This window comes from Acomys minous (genome assembly GCF_964271855.1).
Source record: "Acomys minous genome assembly, chromosome: 14".
NCBI lineage: Eukaryota > Metazoa > Chordata > Mammalia > Rodentia > Muridae > Acomys > Acomys minous.
In genome coordinates, this window is record NC_140496.1 from 31,849,260 (window position 1) to 31,863,544 (window position 14,285).

At 40.4% G+C, this 14,285-nt stretch overlaps 1 protein-coding gene across 4 annotated transcripts in view; it reads right to left on the bottom strand.

Annotated features, from left to right (window-relative positions):
- The window catches only part of RSPRY1 (ring finger and SPRY domain containing 1), a 46,626-nt gene that overhangs the window by 22,654 nt on the left and 9,687 nt on the right, over nucleotides 1-14,285 (bottom strand). For all 4 annotated transcript variants that reach the window (XM_084755281.1, XM_084755280.1, XM_084755282.1 and 1 more), the window contains exons 2-4: nucleotides 9,611-10,112; nucleotides 1,343-1,395; nucleotides 596-708 (exon numbers count right to left, since the gene is read on the bottom strand). In XM_084755281.1, the coding sequence (XP_084611407.1) occupies nucleotides 596-708; nucleotides 1,343-1,395; nucleotides 9,611-9,960 (516 nt within the window). In that variant the 5' untranslated portion in view covers nucleotides 9,961-10,112. The remainder of the gene's footprint in view (nucleotides 1-595; nucleotides 709-1,342; nucleotides 1,396-9,610; nucleotides 10,113-14,285) is intronic.

Below are 14,285 nucleotides of genomic sequence, written 5' to 3' on the forward strand. Positions count from 1 at the left end.
CTACACAGAGGAACTCTGTCTCAACAAAACAAAAACAAAACAAAAAACCTCACTAAACCCTGAAGATGATGCTCCAACGTTATAGTCTTGGGTGATTGTTCAGGCAGCAAACTGTCATCTGCACTACCAATTCACTTGCATAATTAAGTTTTATTCCTTCTCGAGTCTCTGATGGGATTGAAGACCAGGTCTAGATAGATGTTTTAATTTGATAATGAAGAAATATGATACTGATTTTCATGCAGAATTTTAGACTCATCAAGACAGGAAAGATGTTTTCTTCAAGGTTGCCAAATACAATAGCCAACTCACTATGTAACATTTATATAATTCCTGAATGTTTCGTGGTTGTTCTTGCAGTATGTAGTTTACTTTACTTATGTGTAATAATATAAATGTATTTGTAAAAAAGAAATATAACAAAAAAGCACTAAGCCAAACTTATTGGTAGAGGATATAACACTTCATTGGTAATAAAAAAAATTCATGCTTCTCTTCAATAAAGCATATCTAAGTATATAAAGTACATCAAATGCTTCTGTGGTTATTCGTCTTGTGCACAGATGACAGGTCCATAAAGATCAGTTTAACTTACTTTAGTGGGCAATGGACATTCGTCTAGTAATAAGGTTATAACAGCTGGTCCCAATGGATCTTCCAATGGAATAACTCTAATTAAAGACTGGACAACATCCAACCATCCTTCATCTAAGGGCAAACCAAGAAGATTATGTAATGGAGTCACTATTTTGGAAACATGAAAACATACAAAAGGACTTCACATTAACATAGAAACACTCTTGGCCTTTACGTGGTGTTTAATGTGGTGGTTTTAAGAAGCTGGAAGTTGACACAGGTACAGTCATCATGATGGAGCCAAAACACTGTTACAGTGTCTGGTGATTCAAGGGCATATTTATTTGGAGAAAATTTAAGCTATGGCCTTGATTATCAGATTATGAAAGATTTTAAGCATCTCATTTGTCACAGAGGACTTAAATAAGTAAGTCAGCACTTGGCTCTACTTTAGAATGATGCTTAGGATGCTGAAGGACGAACAATTATTCTCCTCATTCTAGGACAAGTACAATCAAAGACTCATCAATGAAATAAAATTTCTTATCTCTTAATTTCAAAAGAGATCTAACCATCACTGAGACGTGAGGTTCAGAGACAATATACAGTGCCTATTACACTCTTACAGAGGATTTCCATACACCCATGATGTTTCCTGTGTTACATAGGGGTATTTTTGAGATCTTTTATCTTAAAAAATAAAAAGCAGCCACGCATTTTTTATTAATTCATCAGGAAGTATTAAAAATAAAAAAACTCAAAATACCTGTTTCTGCCATTTCATGTAATGTAATCATTGAATAAGGAGGTTCCTGATCACTGAAAAACAAACATTCAAAACATTAAAGTTAGGTAAATGATAATTCCAAATAATATTCAAACTGGAAGTTTGTGGCTGAAATAGACAAAAAGAAATCAAGATGAATGTTAAGGAAAGAGATGGAAGAGATAACCAGAGCTATAACTGTAAGAACAAATGTGTGCCATACGTGCTCTTTTCCAGTAACTGTAATGGCTCCCAAGCACAGTAAACAGATAGGGCCACACATGATCCACAGCACTAAAATCGGGGGCTAGAGTTCTCAACTTTATTTCTCAAGCCCAGTGTCAGCTGACATGTGACAGGAAGGCCAACAGCAGCTCCTTCACACTTACCTTAGAGAGGTGTTAGAATGGGAGACGGCTGTTCCACTGAGGACTTTGGGAATCAAAGGCCCCATAGATACACTGCACTTAGAAGACTTATTCTGAAAAAAAATACCACTATTTGCTTAAATTTCATAAGATAGTAATAAAAGAATCCAAAAATGAAGCCAAAGGATTATTTAGTGACTTCTCTAAAATGAAATCAAATGTCTTAAAGGGTTTTCAGTGTCAGCCCAGGAATTCTAAGGAGGTGTTTCAGGCGAGCTTCAGTGCTGGAACATTTCCCATTAAACAGTGATATTACAAGTTGCTTAAGGACTCACCTTTTGTTTGTAAGTTTTGGATTTCTGTTTTCTTTGTGGGCAGGTGTGAGAGCATGTGTGCATGTGCGTGCACGTGTACGTGTGTAGGCAAAGGTCTGTGTCTTCCTCTCTCTTTCACCTCTCTTTCACCTGTCTCTACTCTCCCAGTGCTAGGATTACAGATGCACCTAGCTTACAGGGGTGCTGGGGGTTCAGTGTGGGAAAGATTAAGCTTTGTCACAGGTGGAAGCAATCTTGGCGGGCTTTACCCTTGGGGCACACCATGAATACCTTGTGAGAGACTGTTTGGAGCCTTCCTGGGCTTAGAATTCAGGAAGCCTACCTGGGAACCCCACCGTGGCTATTGTTTTCCTAATTGACCCTCGAAGGGAGGAGGAGACCGCCCTTTGCATGTGACTGGGAAGGTGGTGAGGAAAAAAAGAAGAGGTAGAGAGGAGGAAGGAGAAGGCGCGGAGAGAGAGGAAGGGACCGGACCAGCTCGTGGGACTGAGATACCTAAGGACCCGTCCTGCCGAACGGATTCCAGGAGGTTTTAATCTTCTGTCCCTTTAACCTTTTTTTCCTTCTTGTATATGCTAGTTGGGTTGTATAATAAAGTTTAATTGTTAATAAACAGAGCCAACAGTCTGTGTCTTCCTCTCTCTTTCCACCTTGCTTTTTGAGACAGTGTCTCTCACTGCACATGCAGCTCTCCATTGCAGCTGTGCTGGATGGCCAGTGAGCACTCTGGGACCCACCTGTCTCTACTCTCCCAGTGCTAGGATTACAGATGCACCTAGCTTACAGGGGTGCTGGGGGTTCAGAACCCAGTGCTCAGCCTGCCAGGTAATGGTCCTCATGCTATGCAGTGAGCAGTTTACTCGCTGGGCCATCTCTTCAGTCCTGGATTTATGTTTCCTACTATGGGAAAAAGAAGCAAACATAAAAGCTACTGTCTTAGTCACTTAATCCTTGAAATAAGTTTGAGATACGGAAGATACTTTGTTCACTACAGATGCTCATTAGGTGCTTGTTGTTGGTATCCTCATGTGTCTGTCTGTTCACAAGATGGGTTAATTATTACTTAAGAGATGTTTTTAAGGCAGTGAGATGGCTCAGAGGGTAAAGGTGTCTGCTGAGCAAACCTGATGACCTGAGATCCACCCTCAGATCTTACAGTAGGAGACTCCCAACCAAAGTTATCCTTTGAGTTTCACATGGACACTGTGTTCCAGGAGCACTCATGCACACACACACACGCACACTCTCCCTCCCTCCCTCCCTCCCTCCCTCCCTCTCTGTCTGTCTCTCTCCCTCCCTCTCTCTCTCTCTCTCTGTCTCTCTCTCTCTGTCTCTCTCTCTCTCTCATACACACACACCAATGTTTTAGGTGAGGCATGGTAGCACATGTCTGTGGTCCCAGTACCTAGGAGGCTGAGACAGGAGGATCCTGAGTTCAAAGACCAGCCTGGGTTGTAAAGAGAGACAGGAGCTCCTGTCTCAAAAGAACAAAACAAAGCAATCTAACTATTGCATAAATTCTCAAATAACAAATGTCAATTAATAAAATCAAATATGCATACTTAACAGTTTTAGAGAAGCTTTTACATACATCTATACATAAATGCACATTTTTGTTATTTATCACAGGTATTTACAATAATAAAAATTTTGCATTTGCATAACTATTACCATATGAAAGTATGACAAAACATGGTACTTTCAAGCATACAAAGGTATACTTTGTAGCAACCAGAAGCAGTTATAGATTTACATATGGCCTCAAACATAATAGTGAGAGAATTTTTAAAAAAGGTTTGTATAATTAAATTGATTATGTACATTTAAAAATCCATCCCCCCAAACTCCTCTCTATAGATATTCTTTTGGTACTGATGCAAGTAAACATAAGCTTGAAACTGGAACACTAGAATAATTACCTACTGATATGTAAAGGTGGGTGATGCAGAAAATAAAATTAAGAAGAGAAAAATAATGAAATGCAACAGAGCCATCAACCAATAAGGAAAATAATTATTACAATTCTATGTGGAGATATACAAAGGTGCTCAAAGAAGATAAATGCCCAAGAAGCAGAAACAGAGCAGACATTTCTGACGGGAGATGGAAGGTAAGCCAGAGGATTACTGAGCTGTAGGTTAGGAACTGGATGGAGGACTAGAGATGCTCAGCTTGCTAGGTAATTAGACAAAAGCTTCATCTATGGAAGGGTGGGGAAGCTGCACAAAGTACATGTGGGGCATGAATCCCTCTCAATGAAAGGAGTTAAGAAAGTTAAATGATAGGGGCAGTCAAGAGCACTGGCTGCTCCTCTAGAGGAGCACCCACATGGCAGTGCACAACTGTCTTTAACTCCAGTTCAAGAGGATCAATCCCACCAGGTGGTACATATATCTATACATGTAGGCAAGATACCCATACACATAAAATAAACAAATCTTTTTAAAAAGGAAAGATGATGAAGCCGGGCCTGGTGGCACATGCCTTTCATCTCAGCACTCAGGAGGTAGAGGCAGGTGGATCTCTGTGAGTTCGAGGCCAGCCTGGACTACAGAGAAAGAGAGTTCCAAGACAGCCAAAGCTACACAGAGAAACCCTGTCTTGAAAAAAAAATTTATGTTGCAGGCCTTAGTTATGTCAATCAGAGTTACTTGGAGACTGGGGGAGCACATTAGCCATTTGAGTATGCATGGCATAAAGGCATACACAGAGTGAGGAAACACTCAGTTCCTCAGAAGGAATCTGCAGCTGGGTATGATGGCATATGCCTATAATTGAGCAGTTTAAGAGGCTGAAGGAGGAAGATTTCAGACTGTGGCCTGCCCAACCTACACAGTAAGGCCTTGCTCAGAAAAGACAGAAAGAAAAGGGAGTCTGCAAATTAAAATTTCAAACATGTAAAAATAACTTGTTATTAAGATCGCTAACAAGCAGGATGTGTTGGTCATTCCTATAATCCTAGCACAAAGTGAGCCCAGGACAGCCAAGGCTACACAGAGAAATCCTGTCTCAAACAACAAAACAAAAGAGAAAAGGCATGCTAAGGTTAGGCAATTTATTTCAAAATAAAGTTGCAGAGAACTAGAAACCAAACTCTCTTCCTGTACCTTATGGCTAATACCCATTTATAAGTGAGATATACCATGCTTGTCTTTCTAGGTATGGGTTACCTCATTCAGGATGATCTTTTCTAGTTCCATCCATTTGCCTGCAAATTTCACGATGCCATTGTTTTTAATGGTTGAGTAGTATTCCACTGTGTAAATGTATCACAGTTTCTACTGATGGACATCTAGGTTGTTTCTAGTTTCTGGATATTACAAATAAAATTGCTTTTAACACAGTTGAGCAAGCGTCCTTGTAGTAGGGTGTAGCATCTTCTGGGTATATGCCCAGGAGTGGTATGTATAGTCGGGTCTTGAGGTAGAACTATTCTCAATTTTCTGAGAAACCTATGTACTTACTTATAAGTGGATATTAGCCATAAAGTACAGGATAACCCATGCTACAATCCACAGATCAGAAGAAGCTCAGTAACAAGGAAGGATGGGGGGGGGGCACTTGAATCTCACTGGGAAGGGGAAATGGAATAGACATTGGGGGTGGGTAGAGGGAGGGGGCTGGGTGGAGGAGAGGTAGGAGAGGGGAACAGGAGGGATTAAATATGGGGAGGACAACGGGAGAGAGAACTGGAATTGGTGGGGGGGGCATCTCTGTGATGAGCTAGAAACCTAGAACAATGGAAACTCCCGGGAATCTATGAGGGTGACTGATCCTGGCTAAACCTTTAGCAGTAAGAGATATGGAGCCTGAACCAGCCATCTCCTGTAACCAGGCAAGACTTCCAGTGGAAGGATTGGGACACCAACCCAGCCACAAAACCTTAGACCCACAATGTGTCCTGCCCACAAGATGTGCAGAGGTAAAGATAGGGCAGACATTGAGGGAATATGCAGCCAATGACCGGCCCAGCCTGAGAAAGAGCCCACTCCTGTCACTATTAATGACATTCTGTTACACTTGCAGACAGGAGCCCAGCATAACTGTCATCTGAGAGGCTTTCACCCGGCAACCGATGGAAACAGATGCAGAGACCCACAGCCAAACAGTAGGTGGAGAGGGGGAAGGAAAGACTGAAGGAGCCAGAGAGGTCACGGACACAAGAAAACTGACAGAATCAACTAACATGGGCCAATAGGGGCTCAGAGAGACTGAACCGCCAACCAGAGAGCATGCGGCCCTCTCAACGTATGTATCAGGTTGTGCAGCTTGGTGTTCATGTCAGACTCCCCTACCCCACCCTTTTTTTTTTAAAGATTTATTTTATTATTTATTTATTATGTGTACAGTGTTCTGCTTGTATGTACATCTGCATGCCAGAAGAGGGCACCAGATCTTATTATAGATGGTTGTGAGCTACCATGTGGGTGCTGGGAATTGAACTCAGGACCTTTGGAAGAGCAGCCAGTGCTCTTAACTCTGAGCCATCCCTCCAGCCCCCATGTCAGACTCCTAAGCACAGGAGCAGGGACTGTCTGTGACTCTGTTGTCTGCCTTTAGATTCCTTTCCCCTAACTGGGCTGCCTTGTCTAGCCTCAATAGGAGATGTGCCTAGTCCTACTGCAACTTGATATGGCAAGGATGGTTGATATAGCAGGGGAAGCCTCCCCTTTACTGAGGAGAAAGGAAGGGAGAGGGAAGGACTGGGAAGAAAGGAGGAGGGAAGCTGCATTCAGATGTAATTAATAAAAAATAAAATAAAAAAAACTTTCCCATAGCACCTCTCTGCTCTTCTGATATCCATTTCATTCCTTCCTAAGTAATCAATCAAGAGAAGACAATGACAGATGTAAACGCCACGTCTGCATTTGCAACAGATTTGAGTATGCTCTTGCTACACCCTTTGTCCTGTCCTTCATAGTTCTCTGTCACATGTCATTTTAACCACCTCAAGAACTGTCTAAGTTATAAAATGTCCTTTAGTGAAATGTAATCTGAATAAATTCATAAAATATATCAAAAGGAAAAATTTTAAATTATCCTTTAGTATCTTCTGAAATCAAGCCACAGGACTGGGGAGATGGCTTTGTGGATAGAGCCCACGCCTGAGGATCTGAGTTTGAGCCCCCAGAACCCACACAGAAGTCTGGCGCACTAATGCAGGCCTGCAGTCCCAGAGCTTCTACTGCAAGATGAGAGGTAGAGATGGAAGTCCTTAAGACTGAGGGCCAGCTAACCTGGTTGCTGGCAGTGGTAGAAGGTGAGTACAGACAGCTAGGGTTGTCCTCTGACCACCATACCCATGTCTATAGCAAGTGTATGCCTGTACTCACACACAAATCATATATAAAATAATAAAAACACAATAAAATTAAACTATAAAGCCAGGTAACCCCTGTAATCCCAGCTACTCTGGAAGCTAAGACAAGAGAATTGCAAATTCAATGCCTGCTTGGACTTCATACTATGCTCAAGCTCAACAGGGGTAACTCAGGGCTAACTCAATACTAATAAATACAAAAAGCAAGGATGATTAGTTCAGTGATAGGGCATTAGTGCCTCATACACATAGGCCCTAGATTCAAGCCTCTGCAGTGAGACAAAAAGGGGAAACAAGTTACATATCCATGTTCATCAACTGTCTGAATTCTATTTTGTTATCTTTACTGATACATGCATATGTTTTATTTTCCCAGTCTCAGAAGTTATACTTATCATTCCATGGAGACAGGTTTAAGTAAAAGTTATCTTGAGTAATCATTTTCTCTGTGTAGCCCTGGCTGTCCTGGAACTCACTCTGTAGACCAGGCTAGCCTCAAATTCACAGAGATTGGCCTGCCTAGGCCTCCTGAGTGCGGGAATTAAAGGTGTGCGCTGTCACTGCCTGGTGCACTTGGCTCTCTTATGTAAATTATGAGCTTAATTAACAAGGACACTTAAAATTTGTAATATTTGCTTGCAACTTAGAGCTAGGGCTTCTTTCTACCTTGCTCCTTAGCTATTTGCCTTTAAATACAGCAAAGTCTATTCTGCACCTTTCTTTTCTTTTTTCTTTTTTAAAAATGATTTATTTATTTGTTATGTACACAGTGTTTTGCCTGCATGTATACCAGAAGAGGGCACCAGATCTCATTATAGATGGCTGTGACCCACATGTGGATGCTGAGAATTGAACTCAGGACCTTTGGAAGAGAAAGTAGTGCTCTTAACCTCTGAACTATCTTGCTAGCCCAGCACCTGTGTTTTCAATGTGCTTAATTAGCACTGTTGTGTTTCACTTCCTTATTGGGAAAGGATAATTTTCCATTATCATTCTATAGTATCAAGGATAACTTTTTAAAGAAAGATTCTTGTGTGTGTGTGTGTGTGTGTGTGTGTGTGTGTGTGTGTGTGTGTATGCCTGGTTGGATCTAGTTAAGTGCTTGATGGGGGTTAGGCAAGTGCTCTAGCCACTGGGAAATATCCCTAACCCCCAAAAGTATTGTTCTTGGAGATTAACAAATATTTCAGTATTGTATGGAAGAGTCTAATACAGCTCTAAGAATTTATTTGTATATTTTAGTACACAGTGGGCCTTTTTCCTTATCATTTTAAAAGGACTAAACAAAACTGTACTTTCATGAATGTGGTTATTAAATATCTACAAATTTTCTAGCAGGCTGTAAGGTAAAAACAATTTAAAATAACATAAAAAAAAGAACTGCTATCTACTGAGCATTTCTTTCTTTCTTTCTTTCTTTCTTTCTTTCTTTCTTTCTTTCTTTCTTTCTTTCTCTTTTGGATATAAAACACCATACCAGACCACTTATACAAATTAAACAAGAATAAAAATTCATATTAAAAAGAAAAGGATTAGAGAAGTACCTCGCTCAGTGTCATAAAGTTAGTAATGGTTCAGATGGGTCAGAATCTGAATTTAAGTCCATCATGGTCTGAAGTTTATGCACTTACTAAACAACCTTAAACTGGTTTTCCAGTTTGAACAATACTCTTTAATTTCGTTGTCATTCAAACTGAGATTCTGTTTTTAGACAAAGCAGAAGAAAGAGAACACAGGTCCAGGTGTGCCCTGTAGTTTCAACTTACAATTTCCCCCAAGTGGATCTAACAGGATAAACAAGAAATAATAAAATAGGAGAGAGGTAAAACTCTTGTTGGCCTTGTCCTTAATTTACCACAGAAATTGCAAGCAGCCATACTCTTGGTAAGACTACTCATCTTAAATATATGATCAGCACAACAGAGCAGCAAAGTAATAAATCTTTAAAAACGTCCTCATTTCCTGTAATACAGATTTACCCCATAATTACTGTACTCCCTCATAGAGATATTTTCAGAGTTTTCTGTACAGAAATGTTCAAACCTTTCCAGACAGGAGTAGATGATAGCAAATAAAAACATCAAACCTTATTTACTCTGCCATCAGAGGAGAAATAAGTATTCGCTCTTGGCCTATGAGCATAAGGATTGGCAAATATATCCTAAAGGAATACAAGGAGTCCAAGTGGTGGCTCCTGCAGAACACTTCCCATGACACTGGAGGAGACAGTAAGTCAGATACTTACTTATCTACAAGAGTCCGTATTACTGCCAGTGTGTCCAGCACTAACCCATCCACATTTTGTTTCTTTCTCCTTGGCTCATGTGGTCCTCTGCCTCTCCTTGGAGGCCGAACAGGGTCCCGAGGTTGGCTCCTAGTGTCAGCAGTCGGGACTGCACTGTTCTCAGCCTGTTGCTGGTGGGTGTCAACATTGTCTTCTGCTCCACTGTCATCTCGGCAGATACAGGAGTTACCCATAGTAGTAGTGGCACCTGTAGTCCCCAATAGGTGGGCTACGTGCTCCTCAAGAGTCAACAGCAGACCCTGGCCAAGGCTTCTGCTTGCTAAGAACACAGCCCAACCGAAGACAATCATTTAGATAGTTTTCAATTTTCCGAGTACTGTTTTCATAATGTGGAGTTGAACTTGCATTCTATTCATTTTTAACAACTGAATGCTGGAGAAGGTCAAACAGCTGATTTCCAACATTATCAACCACCAGGAATGCTGGCCATACACTGGCAGTTCTACAAGGGAGGAAAAGAGAAAAGAAATTAACAGAAGATCTTGGCAACTCGATTACTCAAATTTGTTAGTGGGTTGGTTTTTAATGGCATTCAGATTACAATGAACAATCACCCTTGGTTATTTTTATAGGTTCTCAACATAAAGATATTTTTGGATAACAGAACTAACAACCATTCCTTAAAAAAAAAAAAAAAAGCCACTGTGATTGTTTTGTATGTATGTGAGTGAGAACAAGTGCACATGACATGGCATCATAAGGAGGCCATTGGACAACATTCAGAAGTCAGTTCTCTCCTATCATGTGGGTCCTGGGCATTGAATTCAGGTCATCAGGCTTGCACAGAAGTGCTTCGCTCACTAAGCATCTTACCAGCATCAACATTTCCTTTTTATCAATCATTATATATTATAAAGTTGCTTTCAAACCATATCCTTGTAAGTCACAGGAGTTCTAATCAATGTATTAAAAAAAAAACAGATGTAGTTCTTATTGCTACAGAAATAAATTTGACAAATATGTGCAACATTTTCAAAGGTACCTTCTGTGACTTAAAAAAATGAATCATGTCCTTTTTAAAAATGTAAACATATGGGACAATTTAATATGTTTCAAATAAAACATCTAATTACAGATGTCTATTGTTGAAAAAGTTATGGCTGAGCATGGTGGTGCACACCTCCATGGACTTGGGAGGCAGAGGCAGGCGGATCACTGTGAGTTCAAGGCCAGCCTGGTCTACAAAGCACGTCCAGGACAGCAAAAATAACATAGAGAAACCCTGTTTTGAGAAAACAATAAAAAAAAGAAAAAAAGAAAAAGAAAAAGTTATGATACTAATATCATAGTTCCTGCCTAATAATAAAAGAATGTTCTTTTAAATGACAGAAACCTACACTGATTTTCCAAAGGAGAGTCACTCAAGAATATACAGGAATCAGGGCTGGGGAAATGGCTCAGCGGGTAAGTGAGCTTGCTTTACAACCATGAAGACCCAAGTTCAAATCCCCAAGCACCCACATAAAAGGCTGGGCATAGCAATAAGTGCTTGTAAACCCAACACTGGGAGCCAGATCCTGATAGATCCCAAGGAACTAGACTAGCTAAAATGGCCAGCATCTAGTTCAGTAAAGATTCTATCTCAAGACAGTAATGCAGAGAGCAATAGAGAAAGATAGTCCATATTCTGCTCTACACTCTATATACCCAGCGCGCGCGTGCGCGCGCACACACACACGAGAGAGAGAGAGAGAGAGAGAGAGAGAGAGAGAGAGAGAGAGAGAATATAGAAATCATGTAAGTTGTTGCAGACCAAATTTTTCTGTTACATAAGCAAGATTGTTTAGAAAAATGTGAATTCATGATAAAAAGTTATATTCTTCACTGTGATTAGTCTGTTGCAACAAAGTTAAGAGTAAAGTAGACTGATTATCTCTGCTTAAAAACACTCTAAACACCTTTTGCTAAGCATTAGGCTGGGACTAGGAAGATAAAAACAGAAAGGCACAGATCCTGCACTCCATGAATCCATGGATGGCTAGTCTTAACCCCCACAATGGGCTTGCCATTATAAATGCTAAAAACAGCTTTTCACTGATCTGAGAACATGTGATTACATTCTGGAAAGAGGACTTGGGAGTAAGGAGATAAGAAAAAAGGATGGTAGCTAAAAGTGAAAACAAAACAAACCAACAATAGGCTAGATATGGTGGCACTTGCCTTTAATCCTAGCACTCTGTAATCAGATCTGAGTTTGAAGCCAGCCTGGTCTAGAGTGAGTTTCCAGGAAAGTCAGGGCTACACAGAGAAACTCTGTTTTGGGTAAACAAAGCAAACAAACAAAACACCATAAAATATGGAGATGAGAAACTTTTTTCTTTGTTTTGTTTTATGAGACAGGGTTTGCTTCCCAGTGCTGGCATTAAAGCGTTACCACACCTGTCTTCTTTAAGTTTTGAGGACAATTTTATTACAGTTAAAACAAAACAAAACAAAACAACAACAACAACAACAACGAAACAAAAACCTCAAATACTCAGGGCAGGCAATCTGTAAGCCTCAGCAGCTACTTCAATGGGAGAGAATGGAGAAGGGAAAAACAAAAAACAACAAAACAATGTAACAAAAATAACCCATGCTATCTGATTTAAACCACACAATGGCAGGCAGCCATGTGGGAAGGGGGTCTTTAAGAAGCATACTTAGGCTCTAGCCAGCATCCAGAATAAAGAGAGGAAAAAAAAGAGTTTTACCTTTCAGAAAGGTGGACAGACCCAACGGAACCTCATGGCAGCTTGTCAGGAAGGCTTACACACGGGTAACATACACACACTGGTGTACATGATTTTACCTAGTACCGGAAGGAGGTGGAGGTATAGGGATAGATATCATCTGCCCCCAGACTGTTTTCTCCAAGCTAGTGAGGTGGCCTTTAAAATTTGAAGCTCGTACTTAAAAAGGATATAACTGAATATAGGTAAGAATGTGAAGCAAGGACTCAGCTGGAAATAGGGTTTTAAACATAAAACACACACTAAACTCATAAAAAGTTGAATGATATTCCTATTACTGTGAAGGCCAAGGCACGATTCCCTCTAGAAGTAGATAATCAAGACTTTTCAGTGCTTAAAAGGACAAAGGAGGAAGAAACCAGAAATAACTTTACACAGTTAAAGCGGTTTTAGAAATTGTGATTTCTGAAAAGGACCAAGTGACACTTAAGAACACATGCTCTAAGCCAGGCCAGTAGCACATGCCTGTAATCCTAGCACTAAGAAGGCTGAGGCAGGAGGACTGTGAGTTTTTAAAGGCCAGCTTGGGTTATATAGAAAGACTCTGTCGTGTGTGTGTACACACATACACACACACCCCATTTTGGATCTTCTTGTCCAATAACCCTTGTTATAGATCTGCTTGTGTATACCAATGATTAGGCCTTACAAATTGTTTTTCCTTTATCTGAGGCCACAAATACTCTTCTTTGACTTTTTAGTTTTTGAGACAGCATCTCTGTAGCCCAGGGTAGTTTGGTCTCAGCATGCACCTCAGACTGGGCTGCACTTGCAATCCTCCTTCATGTGCCTCAGGAATGCTATCAAGCTCAGCAACGTTCTATCCAGTGAACACAGAGCTACCTTACCAATTGTAGAAGTATACATGTTAGCTGGGCAATGGTGGCACACATCTTTAAGAGGCAGGAGGCCAGCCTAGTCTACAGTGAGATGCAGGAAAGCCAAGGCTATATCGAGAAGCTCCATCTTGGAAAAGAAGAAGAAAAAAGAGGAGGAGGAAGAAGACAAGGAGGAAAGAAAGAAAAAGAAACTTCAGCTTATCTTCCTTTCCTTAAATAATCCAGAAAATGATACCCACAATAAATTTGTTAGAAAGAATATGGAGGGTTTTTTGGGGCATGGGGTAGGTGGTATAGTTTGTTTTTTAAAAAATAATCTAAGCCGCTCACACTCAGTTTTTCATTGAATTTCTGGCTGAAGTGGTCCTTCTGCCTCAGTTTATGAGTAGCTCTATGTGCATCCTGCTTTCAGCCTAGGGAAATATATTTTTTAAAGTTTTCAATTATTTTTAACAGTAGACTTTTTGTTTCCTTTCTTTCTTTTTTTTTTAATGTAGCTCTAGCTGTTCTAGAACTCAGCCTAACTTCGAACTTACAGAGATCTGCCTCCCAAGTGCTAGAATTAAAGGTGTGTACCTTTAACTCCCAGCTAGAGAGCAAAAGCTGTAATGACCAGGTGTGATGTGAGAATCATGAAGTGCTACACAGAGGATCACTCATGAAACATATAAAGAACAAAGAAGAGCAATTATCTGTAAAGAATTTGTGAAATGGCCATATTCTTTAGGCTTACATCCACAGCACATACAAGTGAAAAGAATAAACTGTTTCAGATTCATTCAGCACTACAAACACATAGCTCCTTACTTAAAAATGGGAGCCACTCACGACATGCTTCCATAGGAAAGAAACTGTGGTGACTGAATGATAAGGATAAACAATTACACTTCAGATAACTTTGTTTTGTCTTTAAAGACTAGAGGCATTATGTGTTCCACTTCCCAAAGACCACTGTTTCAAGACAGTACCTGCAGCTACAGATTTTGCACAGGATACCAGAGGCCACCTATAGCACAGTCCATGGACATCACAATCAGACAGGCC